The 27289-nt window shown below is 38.2% G+C and overlaps 4 protein-coding genes across 16 annotated transcripts in view; 2 read left to right on the top strand and 2 right to left on the bottom strand.

Moving 5' to 3' along the window:
• LOC129789920 (uncharacterized) overlaps positions 1–12868 on the bottom strand; it is a 61132-nt gene extending 48264 nt beyond the window's left edge. For 2 of the 3 annotated variants that reach the window (XM_055827049.1, XM_055827048.1), the window contains exon 1: positions 11738–12862. The gene's annotated coding sequence lies outside the window, so the exon portion shown is untranslated. Of the gene's footprint in view, positions 1–11737 lie in introns of all 3 variants that reach the window. The other variant, XM_055827046.1, reaches the window with a different exon arrangement.
• Positions 1–27289, top strand: part of LOC129789858 (serine/arginine repetitive matrix protein 1-like) — a 982101-nt gene that overhangs the window by 670100 nt on the left and 284712 nt on the right. The window lies entirely within an intron of this gene.
• LOC129789903 (DNA repair protein XRCC1-like) lies at positions 1820–3376 on the top strand. The gene is made up of 2 exons (XM_055827028.1): positions 1820–1951; positions 2030–3376. Exons 1-2 carry the CDS (start codon positions 1901–1903, stop codon positions 3287–3289), a joined length of 1311 nt encoding a protein of 436 aa, XP_055683003.1. The 5' UTR covers positions 1820–1900; the 3' UTR covers positions 3290–3376.
• LOC129789840 (sushi, von Willebrand factor type A, EGF and pentraxin domain-containing protein 1) overlaps positions 15294–27289 on the bottom strand; it is a 36323-nt gene continuing 24327 nt past the window's right edge. For 3 of the 5 annotated variants that reach the window (XM_055826910.1, XM_055826911.1, XM_055826909.1), the window contains exons 7-13: positions 19203–19352; positions 17946–19134; positions 17762–17874; positions 16806–16985; positions 16368–16721; positions 15969–16274; positions 15294–15826 (exon numbers count right to left, since the gene is read on the bottom strand). In XM_055826910.1, the coding sequence (XP_055682885.1) occupies positions 15687–15826; positions 15969–16274; positions 16368–16721; positions 16806–16985; positions 17762–17874; positions 17946–19134; positions 19203–19352 (2432 nt within the window). In that variant the 3' untranslated portion in view covers positions 15294–15686. Of the gene's footprint in view, positions 16275–16367; positions 16722–16805; positions 16986–17761; positions 17875–17945; positions 19135–19202; positions 19353–27289 lie in introns of all 5 variants that reach the window. The other 2 variants (XM_055826913.1, XM_055826912.1) reach the window with 2 other exon arrangements.

Genomic DNA, 27289 nt, shown 5'->3' with positions numbered 1-27289 from the left:
TTTCATGATCGCCACGCATTTGAACATCATTCAGCAGTACGTGCCCTCACCACATTAGAGACAGGCCTCCTCTCTCGTGGGGCCTTTCTTCTTCCGGAAATAGGCCTAATAAGAATTTACAAAACATTGTCGGAAATTATTAGTTCATTAGTGAGTTGAAGAGTTGAAAGGAATTTGCCATAAAATTTAGAAAGAAATTCTTTTTTTATTTTAGAATTAAAAAAAAAATTGCAATTTTCAGATATTTTAGAATTAGAAATTTTGTAACTTGATGGATAAAAAATACGATTTTAACTAAACTTTTAGCTAAGATTTTTTATTGAATCATTTCAAAAATTCAAGCAAAACCTCTTTTTGTTTTTCTTTGATTTTTCTTAGTTTTTTTTCCGTTAAAATAACGATAATTTTGAAAAACCGGTTAGTTTTTCTTTGGTAAAACTTATGGTAAGTTTGGTAAAAGTAATGGTGATTTGGATGAAGAAAATAAAAAGAAAAACTCAGACACTTAAAAACGATAATTTTCAAAAATGTATTTGTAAAGAAAATATACAAATTAACTTATTAAAATTCAATAATCTTTCTCTTAAATCTATACGCTCTTTGCTAGTTTCAACTCTGTCTTAGAAGTTCAAGAAGATGCAGAATTAATGCGCTTAATCAATCGATTTTCTTTTCTAATATTTTCTCGCGCTTAGCAAGAAAACTTTCCTCACGTGAGTTTAACGGTTTTTGTCGACTCTTTTATGGGATAAAATTAGATATATAATGTATGAAAAAAAGAAGAAAGGCAAAGCGCATGTTTAATTACAATAAAAACAATCTTTCCCATCTTCAACGGCGCGCTTTTCATTTATAATTGAAACATTCCTTGTATATAGTAAGAAGTCTCCACTCTCTCTACGGGTCAGTCAGGAATCCTCCTGCTGTGTGTGCCCATAGAGAGATTTGTATCGACAACATGGGAATTATATGCACGAGAAATTACGCACTTGAGTTGAGAATCTGCGTGCAAATAGCTTCCTTCCTCTTCTCATGCAAGAAAGTTCTTTATAGCCATTCCTCGAAGAGTTCTCAATCAGAGACGAATGCCGCCGAGGGCGGAACGTTTTTTGCTTCTTTTAGACTTTTTTTATTAATGCTTTTTTCAATCACTCCCCACAACATTCTTCAGCAAAATAATAATTTGTAATTTATTTTCAACAAAATCACATGTAATTTTGTACAATTGTTTGGACTTTGCTTGAACTTTCTGTAATTTCCTAAATCATCAAATACTCTTTTTCTGTAAAGAAAAAAAACTTCTCCTCTCGCGGATGAAGAAGCAGAAGCTAAAAATCCGGTTGGAGACTCTCAAAAAGATGAGATCGAAACATTTAATTTGGAAGCAATAAAGGGGAAAAGTTGGAGAGAATTTATAACAATAAAAATCCCAGAAGACAGCATTAAAAATCCATTAGATAAGTTGTTTGCGCTAGAATTCTTTGCTTAATTAACTTCTCGTGTCACTAAAAATTACACGCGTAAATGCATTTAGAGAGGAAGATAAATTATGGAGGAAAATTGTTGTTAAAGTGGATAAAAAAAAGTTCTATTAAAAAAAAAATGGCGCTCAATGGTGGAAATCTTATATTGGAAAGACAGAGCAGAAAGTAAACGTTGATAATTTTTTGTTTGAATCGTTAAATTGGTGTTTTAATAAAATTAACTAATTAATTCTTAGCCCTTTACATGCTTTCTGTGTTAATTAGGTCAAAAACTGCAATTTTCTAATTTTTCCACAATTTAATACCTTTACCAAGTTTACCAACTTTACCAACTTGTTTGCTTTTTCTCAGTATTCCTTTCCCGCGTTTCATTCATTGATTTTTTACGTATTTTTTCATTATTTCCTGGAAAAATCATGTCCAGGACTACACTGAAGAGTATCTACAGCTTCAGTAGTGAAGATTCAGTAAGTCTTCTTCCTAAATATCCACAAATTCCCAAAATCTCATCCAAAACAGCTGAATAACCTCAAAAACAATTTCAGGCATTTCCTGCTTCGAATCTTCTAAAAAATCTCAAATGGAGAAGTCAGGGAGTTGGTCAGGAGACGGAGTACGTGACAATTGAACTTGAGAAGCCAACCAGAATCAATGGGATTGATTTAGGGAACGAATCTTCCTGTTTTATCAGTGTCTTCGTGGTACGACGGGGCCAGGAGATGATCCCCGAAAAGTACCAAGAAATCCTCCTGAGTGCTTCCTTTATGACTCCCATAGAGTGCAGAGCAATGGAGAATACTAATCACGTCAGATGCTTCAGCCAAACTGCCCTGGTGGAGAATGTGGTCAAGGAAAAATGGGATTTTGTGAAGATTGTCTGCTCACAGCCCTTCAATGCTCATGTTCAGTATGGGCTGTCTTTTGTCACGATTTATTCGGCAGAAGAGGAAGTCCCGGATTCAGGGAAGCTCGAGAAAACTTCATCATTGGGGAAATTTCTTTTCCGGAATGAATCCCCGGATTCTGATGAGAAGTGTGGATTGTTCTTGAAATGGAAGGAATCTCGCAGGAAAAGTGAGCAATCTGAGCAACCGTCAACCAGTACGTCTTCTGCAGCTCATGTTTTAGCTATTCAGGGATCCGGAGAAGATCTGCAGGATGGAGATTCCTCACAGAAGCCCAAGAAAGCTGATCGGCTAAGAAAAAATCGAATTGTGCACGATTCTGAGGATTCAGACGATGATGGAAGAACATCAGCGAAAAAACCACGAAGAAGTGAAGATGTGCCCAAAATCAAACCAAAGAAGCCAGAGAAGAGAATCTCCTATCAGCCTTTTAGCAAACTCCTCAATGGGGTGATCTTCACGATCAGTGGCATTGAGAATCCGGAAAGGGAAGATTTGAGGAAGAAAGCATCTGCAATGGGAGCAAGGTACCGACCAGTTTGGAGCAGCAGCTGCACCCACCTCATTTGTGCCTTCAAGAATACCCCAAAGTACCATCAGGTTAAGGGATCAGGGAAGATTGTGCAGAAAGATTGGATCCTGGATTGCTACTCCGAACGGATACGCTTCCCATGGCGACACTACGCTCTCGATCGCAGCGAAAGGAATGAATCAGACAGTGAGGATGAAGTTCACGATGAAGCTCGTCGTCCTCCTGACCAAGCCCAAGGATCTTCCTCCAGGAACCGTATCGTAGATTCCGGATCGGATACAGAAGATGAAATTCAGAAAATTCTGGCTGAGAAAGATGCGGAGAAAAATATCTACAACAAGGATACAGATGAGGAGGGACCTTCCTAATGGATCCTGCGCTTTAATCATTGTAATTGGCAGGATATTTCTGCCCATGTGAATCCTTTCAATAAGATATTGAAGAGTTCTTCTTAAATCATTTTGTTTCTTTGATATTTTTTTTGGTAAAAGGAGGTTATTCAGGGTTATATGGATGTTTCTCGGATTCGAGGAAATTATCCCTTTTTTTTAGAAAATCAAAAAAATAAAAAAAAATTCCACTGGGAATTATACCCAAAAATTACAAAAATATGGGCAATTCCTTTTTTCCCTTTTTCCCCTATTAAATGTGTCAAAACATTAGCGTTAATGTTTCATTGCGACAAATTCATCGAAGAAACATTGACATGAATGTTTGAATACCTAAATAGCCTCTTGACGGTTCTCTGAAGTCATTAATCCTTTGAGTCCGTTAAGTCAAAATCCGTTTTCAAAGACGCCATTATGATTTCTTGAATCTCTTTACATTTTCTTCAATATTTCCGATTCTATCTGTCCGATTCTAATAAAACTAAAACCACTTAAGAGATTTTTAACATATTTTGATAAAATCACAAAAAGAAAACAAAGAAATTCTCCTAAAATTCGAACAAATCTTCATATTTTCCACGACTGAAGCATAAAATTTCTATTTTTGCATTTCCATTTGCTCTTTTGTGTGGACGCTCCTTTTGCCAAGACATAATTTTCAAGAAGCACCTCACATGAGCAATTATCCCTCCACGGTGTGTCTCTTTTAATTCGCTAAAAGAAGTCTCTCATGGTTAATGTGACTCTTGGTGTGCAATTATCGGGAAAAACCATAAAATTTGTTAATGTTCGCGCTGAAAATTATGTCTGTGAGGCTCGTGTGTTGAAAATGAATTTCTCGCGCCTTTTGCACAAAACCAATTTTATTGATTGTGTTTGCGCAGAGTCTGACCTGACGGAGGGAATTTGCTTGTACTCTCTGTGTCTTCGGCAAAATGGGATTTCATCAACTACGGGCTGCACCCTCGCTGACCTTTTTGCAACAAATGTCATGGCAAAAAGCGAAGGGGGAAGCATACAAATATTCCAAATTCATGGGGATTTTTCCTCTGTGATGGAGGGTGTTTGTTCAGAGTCTGCAGAGGGTCTTGCTATATCCTCCTAAAAGTGAGGGACCGTGCGTGCAGCACTTGTCGAGGGGTGCATTTAATTTTCTTGCCCTTTTGCTTCTTTGCTTTACAGCTACAACAATGTCTTCGACGCCATATTTACACCTCAGTGGCGTCCTTATAACGACCCACACAATGCTTCCTCTCTCCCACTGCAAAGGAAATCATTCTCTTTAGCATTTCTTTATGCCCACTTAATGGTGGTCGGATTATATTCCACAACAATCAATCATTCGCCATGATCATTGTCATTCATAAAACATAAACGGTTCGAGCACTTTCTAACTTCTTATTGCTTCCATTCTCGGGCTTATGCTTCTCTCGTTCTCTCTCGATTGAGTTGCAAAACAATAAATTTAATTGTAAATGGAGGAAATACACACTTTCTGGAAGTATTGCGCAATTGTTATGGAAAATGTGGGAGAAATATGAGTCATAAAATGCTTATTGAGCGATCAAATAGAAGTTCAGTAGACCATTGTACTATAGCAGCAATGTATGTGCGCAAAGGCATCACGGGCATCACCCATCGATCACGGAAATATTGCATGAAAGACTTTTAGAAGTGTTTGAAAGTGAATTGGGATGAATCTAATTTAATCTAAGCTCAAAAAATATAGATTAGAGCAAAGAAAATCTCAAAATCCAAGAAAAGTTGAGATTTTTTAAAGAAATTCTATTTAAAATAGAGAACTGAATTAAAAGGAAGAAAGAAAGAAAAAGGAATCAAAATTAGCTCGTTTACTAATCGATTTATTTTAATTTACATAAAAACTAAAAAGAAAGTTAATCAAGCTTAGCGTCGTTTAGCCCAGTAAACATAACCTCAACAAGTATAAAAAGATTTTGTTCAAATTTATTTGGTTTTAATTTAATTAATTTAGTGATTATAAAATGAAGAATAATTTGATTAAAATTAAGGCATTATTTGTCTTAAGACTTTGTACTGCTCTTATTTTAATAAATTAATTCGCAAAAATCTTCCTTTTCTCTTGCATTTCAGCAAATTTTAACAGAGGCTTTACATGACATATCACAAAACAGTTTCAAGCTCTTAAAACTATCCAAACAGGGTAAGAAAGAGATAATTCTCATTACCATCAAAGCATCAAGTTTTGAAGCTCAAGTGAGTTAACGTGCATATAACCTATTTAGAAATTCAGTTAAGCTTTGAATTTTGATTTAAACCTAAAAACTATAAGATCAAAATAACCGCAAAGAATTTTTTTTGATAAAAACTCTACTTTTGCTGATTGAAAATATTCTATCAAAGGTAATTAACTTCAATTTGAATTGCTACTTCTTTCGGTTATTTGCAGAGCCAAAAATTAATCTTTTCTCTGCAATTTCGGGGGCTTTTTGTGAATTTTTTGAGGTTAGGAATTAACCTCAAAATGCCTAAAATGCCGCCAAATTCACATTTGAGTAACTGGAATTTTTGGATTTTAAAGTGGAGATAGCCATTAGAGGTACATTTCGTCTTGTACGGAACATACTAAACCTAAATTTAATTTAACGACCCAGAGAGTCGGCAAATTCTCGTGGAATTTACTAATGCGCGCGGTAATAATTTAGTCATTTGTCGCAATTTCAGACAAAATTCAATGGGAGATATAATTGAAGAATTATATTGTGTCTATTTGTGGTGTCTTTTCATGTGTGAGAATTATGGGGAGAAAGTTGTGCAAGAGGAAGAAGAATTGGTGATAAATTGATTAAAAGTCTCTGAGTGACAGAAATCACGAGATCTTCATAAACAATTACTAATGAACGTGTTTTAGTAAATATCAAGTTGCAACTACATGTCAATTAAAATGTGAAAATTCGCATGGAAAAAAATGTTTTAATTAGAAATTCAAGGGCACACGGAGATAGTTTCGCTTATTGAGCATCATTGCCAATGTCTTTTAGCTAAATGATAGTTTATTAGTAACTTCTTGAGGGTTTTTGCAACTCCTTCCTAACACCTCGATCTCATTTTTTTTCTGTTTGTCCATCATCTTCAACCTGAATTTTCTCTTACTTATCTTGTGCTCTACAATAAATCTCTGAAGAGAGAGCAAGGTGTGTTGCAATAAAATATCAAGAAAAACAAGACAAGAAGGTAAGAACCGTTCTGCATTGTAGTACAATATCTCTAATATCGTTTGTAGTCTTGGAGATTCTAAGTCCACAAATTCTTCCATTATGGGATTTATGCGACCAGGAAGGTGTTGGAGCAAAAAAAAAATAAATAAAAGAGAAGAAAAGAAAGAAAAATAAGAGCCAACTTCTGTCTGCGGTGGCTTCAAATAACCCCGACAGACATAGATATATTCATGTGATATCTGTGAGAAATTCAATGGCTCAATGAATTTCTTTCTGCCTCGCAAACAGACACTACCCCACCGAAGGGAAGGGACACCATGTGATGGAATTGAAGCATAGTCAATTTTGATTCGATTTTTTCTCATTTTTCACCATCTCAGGGAATTTTCGTACTAACGTTAAAGAAAAAGCTAAATTTTTTTTTTAAAGCAACAACAATCGTTGGAATAGAAGTTAAACGATAGAATAAATGTACTGGTAAGCTGACCAAGCTTACGGGAGCTGTGTTTCTTTCAGTGTACCAATTTTGTGAGAGCAAACTAGAACGCGAATTAATTTAAATACGCGCAAAGTCGGGAAAAGTTGAAAAGTCATACCCTAAGAAATGTTTGGAAGGCCATATCTCGAGAACGGATCCATAGATTTTCATAAATTTTTTTTTGTTTGAAAGGTCTTGAAGTCAGCTATAACATATCGAAAAATGAAAAAAATTTATGTCGCCATTTTCGAAAAATTCGAGTTCGAAATTTTCGAAAACTTTGTTTTTGATTTTAGCGCCTCTTGCGGTCATTTCTCGAAGTTGCAATGTTCTAGACATTTGTAGGGTTTCTCGAAACCTTTCATTTGCGCTTGAGTTGATCAAGATCGGACTTGTAGAACCTGAGATATGACATGCCAACTTTGGAAGGCTATATCTCGAGAACGGATCCATAGATTTTCTTCATTTTTGGCATGAAGCTAGATAATATGGTCAGCTACAACATATCAAAAAATGAAAAAAATTTATGTCGTCGTTTTCGAGATATTCATCGAAAACTCATCGAAAATTTGGTTTTTGATTTTTGGCCCTCTAGCGGTCACTTTTGAAACTTCGGATGTTCTAGAGAGTTGTAGGGTTTGTTGAGATCTTTCATTTGAGCCCGGGTTGATCAAAATCGGTCAAGCCGTTTTCGAGTTATGGTCGATTTTCGATGAAAAATTGTGGCGGCCATATTGACTAAACGGCTTGACCGATTTTCGAAAATGAAGTATCGTTGGAAAGCTCTTGATGGCCCCTACAACATATCAAAATTTCAGCCCTCTAGCTATAATAGCGGCTGAGATATAGCGAAAACAAAATTTTGAGGTTATCCAAAATGGCGGACGGGGGGGTGGGGGGTAAAATTTGACATCATAATCGGATGTCTTCCAGTAGATATTTAAACTTTGCCGTTTACCGCAAGTCTCTATCTATCACCGTTCTCTCGCTATTAGGCGATAGGTTCCGGCCGGACGGCCGGACGGACGGCCGGCCGGAAAAAAAAATTTTTGGCGCATACGTTTTTTGGAATGTGGGGACCCTAATTCGTGCTCATCCCAAGTTTGAGCCCGATCTGACGACTTTTGATTTTGCTCGGTACACAAAAGCTGTGTCTGAAAGAAACACAGCTAAAATTATATTTCAATAGAAACCTTTGGAAATATGCAAGAACTATAAAGACTATAAAAATTAAAAAGAAAATATTAAACGTTCGAAAAATAACGTAAAAGATTCAAAAATTAACTATAAACGTCTGAAAAAATGTTAAATGTTAGAAAGAAAACGTCAAACGTCAGAGATAAATTGTCCAATGTCCGAAAAGAAACTTAGAACAGAAAATAACTCAGTCTTTAGAATTGCAAAAATAAATTGTTAAAACCTTCAAATTCAAAATGTAACGGAAAAACATTCCGTTGAAAGGATTCTTGACATATCTTATCTAATTTTGTCTATTTTATAATTATTCTTGCACCAAAACTCCACCCTCTGACCAGTGAAAACGTTTTTTTTCGAATCTTGAAGCCAATTAGATTTTTTTTTCTTTAAAACATTAATTCTCTTATTTGTTTAGATTGTGACGCGCCAAGAGATAGAGAAAATTTCTCCACGCTTGAGTGAGTGGAAAATTGTCTTTTTTATGTAGAAAATGTTTGTAAATCCTTCTCTCTGTAGACACTGAAGAAGGCTCCGAACGGAGCCGAAAGCTCTGGAAAACGTGAGTTTTTTCTTGGTGAGAATCCCCATTTAACCGACGAAAAAAACGGAAAATTATTATTATTCGTTTAGACTTCATTTTTTAAAGTTTATTATCATTATAAAATCCCCCCTCTAGAATTTATTTCTTCAACAGAATTAACCATGAATTTTAATTTAAATGACTCTCCCGTTTAATTTTTCACTTGACTGCCCTTCTCTAATTTTAAAAATAAAGAAAACCTTCTGCAGACAAGCCTGAAGGTATTGCATTTCTTTTCTTTTTAGAGACAATTTATTACTTTGCACGTTCAATGTTGTAACTTTTATTTTTTTCCGTCTACAATCGACCCTTTCGCGTATCGATTACTCCTTCAAAATGAAGAGAAAACAGAACTATATATAAACTTCCCGGCCACCAAGGATGATCCTAAATCAGTGCCAAAGAGGAGACGCGGCCAAGACGTAGAGGAAGCCCCAGAAGTGGCGACTCCGCCACGGTTTTAGATGCTAATCTGCATAAATTAAGTGGAAACCACCCACTTCCGGTGGCTATTGTGTAATATACAACATTTTGGTGGACGTAGCACACGAACTCACTGGAGGGGAGCGCAGGCCGCGTATGTGCTCCAAATTTCTGGGTCGAGTTTTTTGCACACAATGAAATAAAAAAAAAAGAAATAGAACCTCATTGAAGGTTGCCACAACCTCCCACAAGGGCTGTCCAGCAATTTCCTGGGCATAGGTCAGAGTTCAGAGCAAATATTTGGGTACACATTACAGTATTCTCGCGTTGTGACCCAATTTGATGCGCAAGAGAGGAAAAACTCGATGGGATTTTCCTTTGGATGCATTTTACTGCACTTGCGTCGTATTTCCTGTGTGCTGGGAAAAACGGGGTGGGAGGGCGACAGACTGCACCCCTGCACAACCCCCAGTCGACGTTATCCTATACCTTGTGTGATTAATGAAAGTTGCATGCGTTATCTGCGGTGGACAACATAAAACGTCTACAAGGGGGAGAAATGTTTGAAAGTAAGACAGCCCAAACATACATTCAACTGTCCACCCCCTAAGGCAAGGAAAACCTCAAAAGGACGAGCCAGGGAGAAAGAGCGAGAGGGGTGCGAGGAAAAGCAGAGTGGGCAGAAATGTGCCAGACATTCCTCACTCAATGTGAAAATTATTGATTTTCCCTCCACGCCATGACGAAATTAAACACACACCCACACATACAGTTGGAGAAAATCGCACGGAAATTTAAAATCCAAGCAAAATTGCCCCGTTTATTCTAATAAATAATTCACAACCAGCCCGAACAGCCATTTTTCCGCGAGAAAACGACAAATTAGTAACGCAAAATGGGAAATAACATGTGTCTTCCGGCTTCCCAAGATGCTCCTCGTACCTCACAACGCTCCCAAAGACACCACAAAAACATCAAAGAGGCACACCCGAAAGAGAGTAAGAGAGAGAGAGCAGGGAAATGACCTGGAGTGGAGGGAAAAAAAGGAAGAAATTCCAAATTTAATTACCCCTTCAAATGGTTGGGAAAGTGAAATTGAAATTCACAAAATGCTGGGAAGTTCTTCTTTAAAAGCAAAAAAAAAAATGTCGCGTTTCTGCAAATTCGCTGCCTCGCAAACATCTCGTGGGAATTAATTCAAAAACTTGGTGTAATTTTTATAGTCGCTACTTCACAATTTACACGCCCTTGCAGAAGAATGAGAACTATTTTTTATTACTTTTTTTTTCTGGGTGAGAAATTAAATTTTTAATGAGTAATTTAACTTTTAGTATTTTGCAGAAGGTCAAGAAGTTGTGCAAAAGGCTCTTAAGGAAATTATTAGGTGCTAGAAGTTTTTAAAAATCAGGATTTTGTATAGAATTGGGTTAGAAATTTCCATGAGACTTAAAATTCTGTTCAAATTAACCTTGCAATGAGGATCCACCAAACAATTTAGCCAATGAGAAAAATTTTTCCTAATTTTTCAACCAATCATAAAGATGGATTCTTCTTCTAATTAATTTACATTTTAATTAGATGTGATTTATCCTATTTCTATTGACTTCTAGAAATGGATGACTTAAAGTGGAATTAAATTTTAAGGGATAGTTTTAAGCCAAAGAAATGTTTGAGGATTACAGGGAATTTTTAGGCAATGCAGTTTCTGATTTATTTTTAAGTTTTATTTTTAAATATTATTAATCCTTGGAGGATTGATGATTTTAACCTCAAAACTTTGACCCTAATTTTCTCTCACAAAGAAAATGTTTTTCTAAGTTTTCTTTCAACAAACTTGAAGTAGGTAGTTAAAATTCTTTAAGCACAGATGTATTTATAGCGAAATTTTAAATAGATTTTAATTTTCAGACCATTTAAAAACATTGAACTGGCCACGGTGGCCAGGAAAATCCAGGAAATGAAATGAATTCGATTTTAACAATCTCAATTTCTTAATTTTCTATGTTTCTTGAAGATTAATTTCACAAATTTTCTTCAAAATCGGTCCTGTAGATTTTTTTAAAAAATAAGAATTTGATGGATTTAATGGATGAATTCTTCCTGAATTAATTTAATTTTCTAAAATAATTAAAATTATTTTTTAGGTTTTTCCATCAAATACTTCAAAATATTTTATAGGTATTACTTAAGTTTTTATATTTAATAAATATTTTAAATTTTTCAAAATTAGGCCTGATGAAAGGGAAACAATTACTGCGAAGCGTAAGAATATAGGTAATAAAGAGAGAAAAGAGAAAAATACTTCAGAATTTAAAACGAATTTTAATTATTCAATTAAATTCGTTAAATTTCATTCAATAAAAACATTTTTAAATAAAATAATAAAGTGTTTTCTTGAGAATCTTTTTAAATAACTAATTAATTATTTTAGTTGTATTCCCCAACGTTTTTTTTGTAGCTTGAACTTGACCTTTGCTTCGCAAATTGGATTTGAAAGAAAGAAATTTATGAGCTCGTGTCTAGTTGGTGAGTTTTTTTTTCTTTCGTCTTACCTGAAGACCTGCCTGGATGGATTTTTTTTTGTTTCTGTGTGTGCTGATCAAACCACCTGGACAGGATGCGCCTTTCTTCCTCTTCCTCGTTCTTGGTGCTTGTTGACGATTGCACACGTTTTGTTTGCCCACAAGACACTTTGGGAACTTCTTTGGAATTTCCTCTTTTCACTTTTTCTTCTTCCTCTCTCTCTCTTTGCTTTTTTTTAACACCTGATAAGCTAATCAATTATTTATTCACTGATTGTGGACGTGACAAAAAAGTGATGCCAAATTCGCACGCACTTCTTTGCTTATTCCGCGCGCACACAGACAAGTCCACAAACACAGGCGGGGGTGCCTTTTGCTGCGCGGGGGTGGGAATGCAAAATGGGGCCCACGAGGTGCCCTTTTCTTCCCCGGAAATTCAACTTATTGACTTTTTCACAGCATCCACACTGTGGGCTGAGAGGAAAATCTCTCACACAGATTTTCCTGCACACTCTCTCGATATAAAAAAACTGACTGAGGGGGATGAGAACTGTCTCGACCCCTTTTAGCTTGTGTGTCTCGTCACTGAGAGAATTTTCTTTTTTTTTAATTTAATTTTCACGCGAACTGCAGGAGAGGCGAACTTCCTGGAAAAGCGAAGGAATTTTCACGCAAGCACACAATGTGTCGATGTGAGCAGCACAGACAACTCCTTGCTGGCTGCAGAGGTGCTGCAGATGAAAATTCGGCGGTGGCTGCGAGGATTTTCCGGATGCACCACCATCTTGCTCTTTGTCTCGACAACCCCCAATTTTTCGCTCTCTCTCCGTGAGAGAGGCCGGCACACTCCCGAATTTAATTTTTACAACAAAAAAAGAAAATTTTCAAACACTCTGAGAGCTCTTCCACCCCCACACCGAAGATGAGACTCAACTACCACCCTTTTCACGAAGGCACGGAAGACGTCCGGACGTGGCTTTTGAGGATGAATTTGAAACAGAAAACGTACACACACGATTCGCACGGATTTTTCTTTTGGAGATCAGCAAGTGCGAGAGGCCAGCTCAATGGCGCGAGATGTTTTGACTGAGGCGCAGTTCCACTCGGCGGTTTTCCCGACTCTGCTCAGCGCGTTGCTCAACGGAGGGCCACAGTGTGCCTGCCTGCAGTCCGTATTTCACCACTCTCTATGTGCTAGTGCCCCAGGGGCTCAGCACCCGGCGGTTGATGTACAAAGCAGATTTTTATATTTTTTTCTTAAAGATTTTTCTTATTTTTTAATATATTTTTAAAGAAATTTAAAAATATTTTTTAAAAAAATTGTATTTGGTCATTTATTTTTAAAGTTATAAGAGTATATAAAAATTAAAAAAAAATAATTTTAAAAAGTAAAAACAATATTAAAAATAAAAAAGAAATGTAGAAAATATAAAACTGGATAATTAAAATCAAGGGATGTTTATCTGGCGAATATTTTGGTTTTTTAAGCGAATCATCCGAATATTTCTGAATACCAGAATATTTGACTTCACATGAACAACTTTTGCTAAAAACCGAACAGTTCAAAACCGAAAAATTATCCAGAAACGTATTTAGAACTCTTTGGTTTGAATTTAGTCCTTTTTTATGCTTTTAATATTTTTTAAAGTTTTGTTTCTCACATACCCAAGGACTCACAGAATCAGGAAGACGGAAAACCGAAAATTTTTGAGTTGGGATTTTTTGTCAAAATGTATTATTTGAGCCCAAAGAAACCAACAAAACTTATTTTTAGTTCAATCAGCTCGCTAGATTGATCGCGGTCCCGAAAGGGTTAATTTAAAAATCATTTTTGAAATAAATTCTATCGTTAGTAAAATAAAATTTAATGTCTTTCATTCTTCAACTGCTTTGCCCTCTCTCCGTGGCTGATTTTCTTGAATGGTTGAGTGAGTGCCTGCAGTGTGTGTGAGGCATCTTCTGCGGCGACTCAGCACATCGACGTGCCTCTGCCGAACACTCCGGAGCCGCGAGAGATTCGCAAAAATTCCTCCCGTGGCCCCGGAGACTCCCGGAAGATCCACCAGACTATCCCTGCCGGCTGCTGGCAGAGGGCTTCCCACCTGAAGGTCTTTTCGTGTCTTCATCGAACTGAACAGCGAGGGGTTGGCCACAGAAGCCGGCACCCTCCGTCAATTCAATGTTAGGGAAGAGAGCTCACAACAAGGGAAAGTAGCTTTTGCGACGAATTTTCTTTCATCAGAATCTTCTCCCTTCGCGGATTCTATTTTTTTTCTCCTTTCATCCATTCTTTCTTCGGCAATAATTCATTTTTATTGCGTCTATTGGGGTGAGATTTTTTTTTCAAACGATTGAAAAGAGAGAATTTCATAGGAAGTGGAACGAGTTTTCCAGGAGAAATGAAAAATTCATGAGAATTTCTTTTTTTATGGTATTTTGAGGGAGTTCTTGATTTTTTTAATAAAAATATTTTTGACGAAAAGTTGAAAATTAATTTTCTTTTTCAACTTTTGAATAATTTTTTAATTAAAATCAATTTATTTATTTAGTAGAGAGAGTAAAAGCTCCAAAGAAAACTTTCCAAGCTAAGTTTTCCATGTATTCTCCAGCCAAATTAAGTCACGCTTTAATCGAATTTTCAACCATGATTTTCCAAAAAATTTCATACTAAAAATGCTTCTTTTTCTTAGAAGATTTATTGCTCAACAAACTCTGCATAATTTCCTTCAGGACAATCATTTATTAATTCTCTTGAAATTCATCTTTTTAAGGCCTTACTGGAGCAGCAAAATAATCAAAATATCTGCAAAATCTATAATTTTTTCCTTTTCATAAATCTTCTCCTTTCAAAAATTTCCCTCAGAAGCGAATCTTTTCTACTCAATTTCTCCTTCAAGAAAAAAAAAATCATCTTCATCAACTTCCGCGCCATTTTTCCCGGAAGTGTAACGGAAGTCTTTCTCACATTATTTTCTACTTTTCATTCGCCATGAAATTTTCTTATCAGCAGCCTTTTCTTAAGGAAAAAAACTCATTTTGAGTTGTTTTAAAGGATTTTTTTTTCTACAAAAATGCTACAAGTTATCTTTTAATAAAAAAAATGTTCTTCTAAAGGAAAAAAAAATTTTCCTGGGTTTTTATTTCAAAACAAAAAAAATCTTTTCATCTAATGAAAATTTAACTTTTTACTTTTTTACTATAAAGAAAATAATTTTTGGATGTGCTCAATCTCCACTTTGACGAAGTTTTCGAAGTTTTCCGGCTTTTCCAGCTTCCGAGTAGCTCAGGGGGGCTTCTAAATCACATTTCGGGAGTCTTTTGGTATTTTTTAAAGTGAAATTTGTAAAAATTATCGTTGATTTTCTCTCAAAAAATTTATCACTAAATGAGAAAAACTTCCCGCCTAATTTTGATTTTTTTTCAAATACTCACCACACTAAGCGCTGCAGTCTGCAAGAAGACAAGATGTGATATAAAAACTTCACCCACCCACCACACGTATCGCTGATCAAAGTGAAGAGTAGAGAGAAATTCACCTTTAGAATTTTTTGCGCTACTTTTTCCCGCCATAATGAAAAATTCAACATAACCAACAAAATCTCTTTTTATTTCTTAATTAATCTTTTTTTATCAACAAAATACACATTTATCAAATACATTGGTCCTTACATGCCTAAAAATATGTATATAAATATTTATATGTACAGAGAGGGTTTGAAATACATTTTTTTTTCTTTGCAAAAGTCCATCTTTTTTATCTTTGCGCGCAATTTCCATCCATTTTCATCATTTTGCACACAGCGTCCCCATCGCGTCCACAAGGGGGTAATGTATGGTGGTGTGGGTGCAGGTGATGATGACATTGGTGAGAGAGAGATGAGGGCGGCAGTGCAGTGCGTGGATGAAGGTGGCGCGCGAGAAATGCGTGAGGCACAGAGGGCGCGTGAGAGCCTCCATGGGAGATCACATCCGGGGGATCTCACCGAACATTGATGCCATTGATTGTGACAATATTCCCGGACGTGGGGGTGGGTTCGGGCTCATAAACCTCATCATTGGTTCGCATTTCATACGGGGCATCGTAGTATTGCTCCGACGGTATTTGATCGTAGATGTTTTCTACAAAAGTATGGGGGAGGATTTGGTTTGTTTGTTTGTTTTTTTAGATGATTATGTGGAGATGATTACAAAGTTAATCACATGCTCCAATTCTGCTCACTGGCCAGCGACCGTGGCAGGACTTTGGTGTTGTTAGACATACCTGTCGAACGCCCATTTGGCTGTGCAGCCGGTCGATTTGGTTGGAATGTGTTGAATGTGGCGCGATTTGTGAGGTCAAAGGCTGCCGGGGGACGTGTATTCTCGAGGCTGGAGTACGACATCACCGCTGCATTGGCATCTTCTTTCCTCTCAGCCGCCTGAACATTCTCGGTGTTCTTCACAGGACGCGCCTTATTCTTGTGCAGCACAATCAAGCCAATCACCACGAGCAGGATGACAATGATGGCTGCTCCAATGGCAATTCCTGTTCCCAGTCCCGTTGACTCCTGAGCCTCATTTGTTGCAACTGAAAAGGACGAAAAATGCATTTATTACAATCACGGCGTCCTTTAGAACAAAATGGCGGCGTGGCGGTTATTTTTTTTTTTTAAATACTAACGTTCACATCTGGGCTCTTCGCCACTCCATTTCCCCGTTTCCATGCATTTTCGCAGATAGGGTCCAATTCTTTGGTAGTTAGGGATGCAATGGTACTCCGCATTAGCCCCATACACCGTTGAATCATTCACAACTATCACCCGACCGAATTCAATGGGTGGCGGTCGTTCGCAATCTACTGGCTTGCAGATGGGACTCTTGCCGCTCCACTGACCATGTTTGAGGCACAACCGCGTGCTGTTGCCAACCAAATAGCGCCCCTTGGTGCATGAGAACTGAGCCAGAGTGCCCACAGAGCGTGAACCAGCATTCACCACGACATTCTCCGTGACATCCGGATCGTCGCACGTGATCTCTGTTGAAGCCATTAGACCATTGAATTTATGGAATATAATTATTTAAAAAAAAAAAGATGAGCAAAAATTATAGATTTTCTTACCTTTACACACTGGAGTTTCATGGCTCCAAGTTCCATCTTCCAGGCAGAGTCTCCTGGAAACGCCATCGAGCTTGTAATTGCTATCACATTCATACAGAGCTGCTGCACCGTAATACGTAGCATTGGTTGCCAGGGTCATTTTACCCTTTTCAATTCCCGGAGGTGTCTGACAGTCCACATCTTTACAAAAAATAAATAAAGAAGCCATCAGCTAATAATTTTTTTGAGGTTAGCGTCCTCTTTGTTAGGTTAGCTTCAGCTTTGTTAGGTTAGCGTCCTTTGTAAGTGTTTTGTCACTTTAATTGATTTAAAACAATCTCCCTCGCAATTAAGTGGATATCATTAGCAGATAATTCCATGAATTATATTGTTAAAAGTTCTTGAGAAACTCCCCCCAAACAACCGCAAAAAACCCACAACAATAACAAGTCACAAAATTGGGAAGTAAAATGAATTCGGCAGAATGCCAAAATGACGCTAATTCAGTGAATTAGTGAAATTTTCACAGCAAACAACCAAAAAAAAACCACGAGGGAGTAGCAAAATGGAGAAGCAAATAGACGGAGGAATTTTTTTTTCTCTTGAAACGGCTTATCGAGAAAATCAGAAAAATCCCCAGATTTTCGTAAAATGTGTTGAAAAAAGTTTTGGGAATAGCCATTTGAATTCAATTCACATAAATGGTTTGTTTCTCAAGTGATTAATGGTGTTTTAAGCATAACAATGGCATTTTTTAATATTCGGTAGCACGTGGGGGCGGAGTTGGGCAAACACAATTGTGATTTTCATGGAGATTTTGCGGGCAGATGTCACTCATTTTTGTTTGAAATAAGTTTTGTGAGGATCAAGGTAAAGTTGCTTTGTTTTGGGCAGTTTGACAGTTGAAATAGAACTGTCAGTTGTGTAATGTCAGATTGATCGGTTTAAGGTCCTTTTCGAGCATTTTCTTCACTTACAAATGCATTCTGGCACCATTCCAGCCCACTGTCCGTTGTCCTCGCACGTAATCAGTGGATCTCCCATAATTTTGTATCCTCTCTCACACCTATACTTCGCTAGAGCTCCAATCCTACAACAAATTAAAAAAAATCGTAATTTTTAATTAATTCGAAACAAAACTTCCAACAAAATGGGACTTACTTGTAAGTCTGGAAGGTATTTTGAGGTGAGTCAGACGTTCTAATCAACGTCCTTCCATACATCCTGTCATTCCCGGTCACAGAGAGGATGCTATGAGCTGCAATTGTTGGTTCAGAGCAACGGATTTCTTCGCATTTTGGAGCAGTATCACTCCAAAGCCCCGTATCTAGGCATGTCCGCTTAGATACTCCGGATAGACGATGGGAATTGGAACAGGAGTAGCTGACTTCTGACCCAACGTAAGTAGTGTTCTGCGTGTACCTATGAGTACCATAGGGAATAGGGGAAAGTGGTCCACAGTCAATATATTCACAGAACGGAGCATCACCGCTCCATTCGCCGGATTCTAAGCAGGTAAGCCGCCTTTCGCCTCTGAGCAAATGACCAGGATCACAGTGATACTCAATGGAGGAATGAATGTTGTAGTCATAGCCAACAACATACGATCCCGGAGGAACGTTGGGAGTTTCACAGGTAATCAACTCACAAGTTGGAGCATCACCGCTCCACTTGCCTTCCTTCATACAGGTAAGTTCTTGAGGTCCTACGAGCCAGAAGTCTGTGTCACAGTGGAATGTTGCTATGCTGCCAACTGTTGTTGTACTATTGAGGAGAACTATGCTGCCCCGATCAGGCCTTGCAGGAGCTCCACAGTCCACATACCGACAAATTGGAGGCTTTCCCGTCCATTCACCACCCAGTCCGCAAGACAATACAGGATCTCCGATTAAAACATGCCCAGAATCACATGCGTATGTTGCTGTTGATCCTGCTCTCTTCCCTGACAACCTAACACTACCTCCAGTTACGGATGGTGGTTCCGGACACCAATCCACGAGGCACTGAGGCTTCTTTCCTGACCATCCTTCCAGTTGGCACGTCCTGTTTTCATTCCCAATTAGCGTGTAATTTTCGTGGCACGAATACGTTGCTTGAACACCAAAAGTTGTTCTTGGCTCGGACAAAATAACTCCACCGTGCTCCAGAGGAGATAGTTCACCACAATCCACGTATTGGCACGTAGGAGCTGATCCACTCCACAGCCCAGAAGCCTCACAATGTCTCTTATTGTCACCAATCATGGCCAATCCTTTGGCACAGGAATACTCAATTGTGGCTCCAATTGAAAAGTTCTTTCCGGTAACTGTTGTGTTCTGCAGCGAGTCAGGAGAACCGCAAGAAAGGGGTGCTGAAAGATTTTTTTAGGAGAAGTGCGTAAGTCTATGATGGGATTAAGATCATTTTTAAAATTCTTACCGTGTTGGCAGATAAAATGGAGGTAGTCTAGATTGCATCCAACATCATTCCATAACCAATTCCTTCCGCCGTCGAGAACAACGCAGTTCTGTTCGCCGTTGTAGTTATTTGGTTGATCTTTACCCCAAGCAGGCTTCAAGACGACATCGCCTAAAAAAACAAATTTAAAAAATGATTAAAACGATTAAAGATAATCTTGGCTGAATAAAGATAATTTTTTACAGTTAAAAATAATTTTTAATGATCAAACGGAAATTGTTATAATTCAACCAAGTTAACAAAATTGGCTCAATATTGAGTCAATAAATGGTCAATAGACAATTAATGCTCAATTATTGATCGAACACAAAAAATTAATGAAACTGAGTGAGAAGAGATTGAGTGAAAATTTAGCAATTATTGATTCGAGATCGTAATATTAAAAGAATGTCTGTATGTAGCAAAAAATTGAGTGATTGATCATTGTTTAAGGGGGGTCTCTTTTGAGAGCTAGTGAAATTAAATATTTTTATTTTTCTTGGGGTTTTTCTTAAACTTGGTTTTCCAATATTGGTTACATTTGTAGCCTAATTATTGAACAGTCAGAAAATCACTTTCCGCCATCTTAGATGCGACGCCATCTTGTGATTTTCTTCAAAACACAAAGGTAGGTTTTTCTCAGGAACTACTGGATGGATTTTGATGGGGTAAAAAGCAAATGAAAGAGGAAATACCCGTGCAGATTTTGATGTACCAGAATTTTGAATTTCCACTCTGGGACTGAGAAAAGTGGAAAAATGTAACTTTTGTTCACAAGTTTTTGACATTTTTCCACTTTTCTCAGCCCCAGAGTGGAAATTCAAAATTCTGCTACATCAAAATCTGCATTGGTATTTCCTCTTTCATTTGCTTTTTACCCCATCAAAATCCATCCAGTAGATCCTGAGAAAAACCTACCTTTGTGTTTTAGGGCAGTTCTGTGGAAAAGTCGGAAAATCACAAGATGGCGTCGCACTTAAAATGGCGAAAAGTGATTTTCTTACACTTTAATAATTAGTCTTCAAATGTAACCAACATCGGAAAACCATGTTTAAGAAAAACCCCAAAAAATGACAATATTAATAATGTGTAAATTCTAACAGTTTTCCCAAGAGACCCCCCTTAAGCATAAATTGTTTGATTTGAAATTAATTAAGCCTTTACTTATCAAGCGATTGATAAAAAGTATGAGAAACAAAATTTGATCAAAAATTGAGTTAAAATTGACTCAATGTTGAGTCAATCATATTCCATGCAGTGTATCAATTATTGAGCTAAGATGGGCTTAAGATTGTTCAATCTACATTCAATATTTGTTCAATTTATTGAGTTAATCTGAGTCAATTATTTTCTCAATTATTGATCAATCTGATTGATTTATTATGATTGGGCATTAGTTGACTCGATCAGTTGTTTACTGGGTTTATTATTGCTCTTTTACGACTCAAATTTGTTACGTTTGAAAAAGTCCGCGCAGAAAATTTTTAAATAATTCCCCCAAATGCAGCGCGGACGGTCGAAATGGGAATATTATATTAATTGCCCCGTGGGCATTTCTTCTGCCTTTGCAGAGATCAAGCAGTCTGTGCCCAGCGCTGAGATAGAGCAGCCGCAACAACATCAACATCAACACCAGCAGCAGTGGCAGCAACCGAGAGGCCAAAGAGCCAGAAAAGTCCAGGGTTTTGTTATTGTCCCACCGCGGCCGAATATCGTCAATTTTCATAATTTATAAAAGTGAATGGAAAAGAAAAGTGGAAAAGAAAATGTGCAAATTATAAAGAACAATTAAAGTGTGCAAAGAAATTTAATCCTCATGTTTTTTTTGAGTCTGAGAAAAATTAAATAGTTACAAATGGCGCCCAACTGATAAACTCTGAACCCACAAGGAAAAACTGATCCGAAGTTCTGTGAAAATTGAAAGAAAACTGAGTTTTCCCTGTGAAGGAGCTTTCCAAGTGCAGTAGTGATTTGCGAATTTTTTTCCAAAAATATCTGGTTGCAGTGTGAATTTCCCCGAAATAATTTTTTACGCACAAGTGAACGTGTGAGTTCCGTGAAAATTGTGTGGAAAATTGGGTGAAAGTTTGGAATTTTTCTTTTCTCAGGTGAAGTGGTTTTCTCAGTGAGATTTGCAGTGTGCAAATTTTCCAAAAATTTTCTTCGGAAAAGTGAATGAAATATATTAATTCGTTGTGACACGAGGTGTGCCACATGAAATATTTCAAGTGTGGTTTTAAAGTGAAAAATCATTGATATTCTTGTGAAAATGGATTTTTCCCTGTGCATGATTTTCTCTGTGCAGTGTGAAATATATCTGTGATTTTTCCAAAAATATTTTTTGTAACAAAAATTTAGTGAATGCAAAATTTTTCGGTGCTTAAGTGTGGAAATAGATCATTTAAAATCTGGTTAATCTGGTGATAAATTAATAATTTGGTGTGCTTTTTCTGAGTACAAAGCATATGCGCTTTGTGGAAAATAATTAATACTCAGAAAAAGGCGGGCAAAACGCGATATATGTTTCATGTTCTGTGGATTTTCTTTGTAAATTCCTCTCAAAATCGCCAAATTTGGTAAAAACGTGGTGCGCAAATTTTGGCCCACGAGGTTGATTTTGGTGGCTCAAAATCCCGTAAATCCCCAAGGTATTGTCTCCAAGCGCACATACATATATGCACACAAACTTGCGCTTTAATCATACATCGCACTCTCTCATTTTCTCCAGTGTACTGTGTTTTGGCGGGATCACGCTGTTTCAATCTGTGGATGATCGCAGTGAAACATTGGTGTAAGATACTTTAGTGATTCTGTTGGGCCAGTGCGGGGGGAGAGATAAATGTTTTTGTAATCTATCTGCGGTGTGTGTAAATTGATAAAATTTGGTGCATTGGTTTTTGCAGAATTCGTGCGAATTTTCTCCAAGTACAAGAATGGCAACCGTGAGATCCCCACAAAAAAAAAATCCGAAGGAGATGCCACAAGCAGGTGTTCCAACCCGGTCGGAGTCCTCTGATATCATTCGGCACGATCCGTTAGAGGAAAGTCAGGACGATGTGCAATTAATGGGCGTTCTGAACCAAACAATAAACATTGGCCGCGGTAGAGGTGTACCAGTGGAGGCAAATGAAAATCCTTATGGAGAAGGAACTTCTTCGGGGGGTAGAGCTCAATCCCGTGTGGGACGGGGGGAGCAAAGTCAAACGGAAGCGCCGAATGCAATTATTTCAGCAAGATTGGATCAATTCGAAAAAAGCTTGTACAGTTTATCAAATGCAATCAGGGAAATTAAATTACACATCGGCAGCGCGGGATCCCGGCAAACACATCCTAATCCAAATGAAGTGAGGGATGGTGGGAATTGCAATGAGCAACGCCCTTTGAGATCTATTCAGGATATTCCTGAACAATTTCAGCCTGGGATTGAGCACGGTTCGGGGGGTGTTAATGAGGGTTTCCGTGATCATGCAAATGAGAGACAAGTGAATTATCCACGAGGGGATTATAAACCAATTCCTGTGAAAGAATGGGGGATTAAATTTTCCGGTGATGGTAAAGGAATGAGAGTTCAATCCTTTATCCGCGAAATGGAAAGGATGGCCTCGCTTCAAGGTGTGCGGGTGGAATCAGTACTTTCTTCGCTCCATTTATGCCTCACGGGAGACGCCCTCGAATGGTACCGGTCAAGTGAAATATTTTTAACGTGGAGAGAATTTTCGTATGCATTGAAATTCACGTTTGGAAGGACGGATTGCGACCTAACGATTAGAAGGAAAATTGAGGAAAGGAAACAAAAGGAAGGTGAAAGAGTGGGAGTGTATCTCAGTGCCATGAGAGCCTTATTTAAGGAATTAGAATTGGCATTGGATGAAGCTACGCAAATTCAACTTGTGAGAAGAAATTTAATTCCACAATATCGCGACCCCCTCCTCTACCGTGACTTCTTTACTTTGGAAGACCTTGAGTATGCTCTGCATAGAATCGAACAAAATCTTCTTCAAATGCCCAAGGAGGAAATCCTTCTCGTTCTGCTGCACAACAATCTCGTCCTCAGAATAATTCTCGCAACAATTCCCATTCTCAGAAGGTACGGCCAAGGGAGAATAATCGACAAGGTTCTGGTCGATCTTCCCTTTGTGTAAACTGCTATTTGGGGAATCACGCCGTGGAAAATTGTTCACAGCCGCGAAGAGCCCAGATCTTATGCTATGGGTGTGGGGCTGAGAACGTAACGAAGAGAGATTGCCCAAATTGCCGTCGTTCGGGGGAAGGGCAGGAGGAGAATTGAGAGGGTCAATTTCTTCTGATGCTGCATCAACTTCTACAATCCCTCAGGTGTTGGTTTTAGATGATAATTTTAGTGTGGTAAGTGAAAATTTGATTTCTTCTTTACCCACCCCTTTTGTTGAAAATCCTGTGAATGAAGACCCTAATGATAATTCAGAGCAATTATTGGTTGAAATTGAAGAAATTATTCCAGTAAGGGGGGATGGTGGGTTGTTAATTGATTTTTCTGAAAATCAAGATGACAGTGTCCTTAAAACTAGGCAATTAAATCCCACAGTTTTGGAGGTAAATGACACCTCTGAGGGAATTCCTTATGAAGGGGATCCTCGTCCTTTCCTTACAGTGAAAGTATTTGACCGAGAAATAACTGCTTTGATGGATACAGGATGCTCACAGACATGTTTTGGGGCTGGGTCGGGGGAGATCCTTAGTGATTTAAGTTTAACAATTCGTGCTAATACATCAGAGATTTTTGTAAGAACGGCTGATGGTGCGATGCACCAATGTGAAGAATTAGTAGATGTTCCATTCCAATATAACAATGAGACCCATCTTCTTTCGGTTTTGTTGGTCCCTAATATTGCATCTCCATTGATCCTTGGAATGAATTTTTGGTCTGCTTTTGGGTTACAAATGATGAAACCACAGCATGTTAGTGAAATTCAAGGTTCGAGTGATATCATCCAATTGTCTGATGAAGAGAAATTGTCCTTAGATGAGGCAATTAAGGCATTTCCGGTCACAACCGCAACTCATTTCGGGTGTACTCCAAAGATAACACACACAATTGACACAGGCGATCATCGTCCTGTTCAAGAAAGGTGTTACCCCATCCCAACTCATTTAATGGGTAAAGTGGATGATGAGTTAGATAGGCTCTTAAAATTAGGAGTACTACGCGAATGTGAGCCAACCCCTTGGTTGAACCCTGTTACAACCAGGACGAAAAAGGATGGTAAAATCAGGTTTTGCCTGGATGCTCGAAAACTTAATGCTGTAACCGTTCGAGACACCTTTCCTCTTCCCCATATTGAATCTATCCTATCACAGCTCACAGGTACCAAATTCCTTTCTTCCATTGACCTTTCCGAAGCATTCTTTCAAATCCCTTTGGCTCCTGAATCACAGTCGAAGACAGCATTTGCCCTACCTGGGAGAAAGCTGTATTGTTTTCAGCGTACCCCATTTGGTCTCGTGAATTCTCCGATGACCATGGCAAGGCTGATGTCTGAGGTTTTAGGACATGATTTGGAGAATAAGGTGTATCATTATCTAGATGATATCCTTGTTGTGACGGATGATTTCGAAAGTCACATAAAAATGCTCAAGGAAGTCGCAAGAAGACTTAGGGAGGCGAATTTGACCGTTAATTTATCAAAATCGAAATTCTGTGTAGGAAAATTGACCTATTTGGGGTATGATTTGTCATCGAAGGGAGTGTCCACTAATACCCAAAAAGTTGATGCAATTTTAGATTTACCAAGTCCCACCAATGTTAAGGGTTTAAGACAAATTGTAGGCATGTTATCCTGGTACCGTAAGTTCATCCCGAATTTCGCTGTAGAAATTGCACCCATGACGGACTTATTGAAAGGAAAACCTACGACCCTTAATTGGACCCAAGAAGCTGATGAGGCCTTCGTAAAATTGAAAAATTTACTTGCGTCCGCTCCTATTTTAGCGACACCCAATTACAATATTCCCTTTCGTGTGAAAACCGATGCAAGCGATTTCGGTTGTGGAGGAATCCTTGTGCAGGGAGAAGGAGATGAAGAAAAGGTCATAGCGTATATGTCCCGAAAGTTTACCTCTGCTGAGTCCAATTACACAACAACAGAAAAAGAGTTACTTGGGGTAATATATAGTATTGAAAAATTTAAACAATATCTCGTTGGGGCTAAGTTCCACTTGGAGACCGATCATTCAGCTTTGATATGGTTGTTAAAGTTGAAGGATGCTAAAGGTCGTTTGGCAAGATGGATCCTTAAACTTCAAGGGTATGATTTTGAAGTTTCCCATAGACCCGGTCGAGAGAATGTTGTCCCCGATGCTCTCTCCCGTTGTTTTGATGCGAATTCGGTTGTACAATTGCAAGACAAATGGTACTCCTCTCTTTTCACAAAAGTGTCGACTAATCCTGCGAAACACCCTGAATATCGCGTTGAAAATGGGAAATTGTACAAGAATTGCCGCGTGAAAAATCCTACAGGAGTGATCGAACATAAATGGAAATTGGTTGTGCCAAAAGAAGATCGTGAAGATTTGTTGAAAAAATATCATGATGAACCTGTTGCAGGACATTTTGGGTTTTTCAAAACCTTTAGCAGACTCACTGAGTTCTGTTATTGGCCCAAAATGCGACAGGATGTCAAGAAGTGGTTGAGAAAGTGCGATGTATGTAAAGGTTCCAAAGCTCCTAATGCTGCCCTTGCACCCTCAATGGGGAAATATATTGAAGCTAAAAGACCCTGGGAGTTCCTTAGTGCTGACTATATTGGTCCACTGGTCCGATCTTCCCATGGGTACAACAATATTTTAGTCCTTATGGACAAATGTACAAAATTTGTTCTATTGTTCCCCCTGAGAAATGCAAAGACCCCAGCACTAATTCGTGTGCTCAATGATCATGTCTTTAATGTGTACGGATATCCGCGCTGCATATTAACAGATAACGGAGTACAATTCGAATCAAGGGAGTTTAAAAATTTTCTTATGAATCATCATGTCGCGCACTTTAAGACTCCTTACTACCACCCCCAAGCAAATCCCACTGAACGGGCCAATCGAACCATAATTTCCACCATACGAGCGTTTATCCAGCGCGAACACAAGGAATGGGCAGAGCATCTACATGAGATACAAGCAGCAATGAATTCTTCTGTCCATGATACTGCGAAATTTTCCCCTTATTATCTCAATTTTGGCCAGAACATGGTAACCAACGGCGATGAATATGAGATAATTGATGCTAATCCTCCAGAAGACTTCGCAACGCGAATGGAAAAGCTAAAATCCGCTCGGAATGTTGTGGGTTCCCGCTTACGTAAAGCGCATGATGATTCAGCGCGTAGATATAACTTGCGTACCCGCGACCAGCAATTTTCCGTAGGCGACATAGTTTGGCGTAGAAATTTTCTTCCTTCCGATGCGGCAAAAGGAGTCCAGCATAAATTTTTCCGTTGGGTGAAATCTGAAGTGGTTTCAGTTCATGGGGATACATATGAACTGCGCGATTTGAGTAATAATAAGATTGGGAGATTTCACAAGAAGGACATTAAGCCGGATTAAGACTCTGAGTATTGTTTTGTTAATTGTAAGCTTTTAATTTTAAGTAATTCTATCGTGCCTCAAATTTTTGATCGTCGCAAAGAAAGGGTAAAAATTAAAGAATCGAATTCCAGGGAAATCTGAAGATGAATTCAGAGATTTTCATTCCTGAGTAGTGCATCTGGGAATCTCCAGCAGGGAGAATTAAAGTTTTGCTTGCCCAGATTCGTCGGCCTTTTGCTCGATTAAAATGGGAGAAGATTGAAGTTAATTTTGTTGATGTGGGTGGCCACCACAGAAGCATCGTAATTTATGAAAATCTTGAGGGATGAAGATGTCTGGTAGAGGAATTGATGCGAAAGTGTTGAAACAAATGGGCCTAAGGGTTAGCCCAGTTCATGAGAACAGTGCCTTTATGTTTCCTACGAATGCGCAATTCTAATCGCTGATACCCAACCTCGTACCCATTTGCAGCAAACGTCGAGACAAAAACCCACCGAAAGCACGAGAACGAT

Source organism: Lutzomyia longipalpis, chromosome 2 (assembly GCF_024334085.1).
Source record: "Lutzomyia longipalpis isolate SR_M1_2022 chromosome 2, ASM2433408v1".
NCBI classification, from domain to species: Eukaryota; Metazoa; Arthropoda; class Insecta; order Diptera; family Psychodidae; genus Lutzomyia; species Lutzomyia longipalpis.
The sequence above is the reverse complement of the archived record's forward strand: the minus strand, read 5'-3'. Positions and strand labels throughout refer to the sequence as shown.

Excerpts from the sequence above, each read along its gene's own strand:
- LOC129789903 (XM_055827028.1), top strand. The coding sequence starts at position 1,901 with ATGTCCAGGACTACACTGAAGAGTATCTACAGCTTCAGTAGTGAAGAT. Across the intron at positions 1,952-2,029 it reads GCTTCAGTAGTGAAGATTCA|GCATTTCCTGCTTCGAATCT; the intron begins GTAAGTCTTCTT and ends AAACAATTTCAG.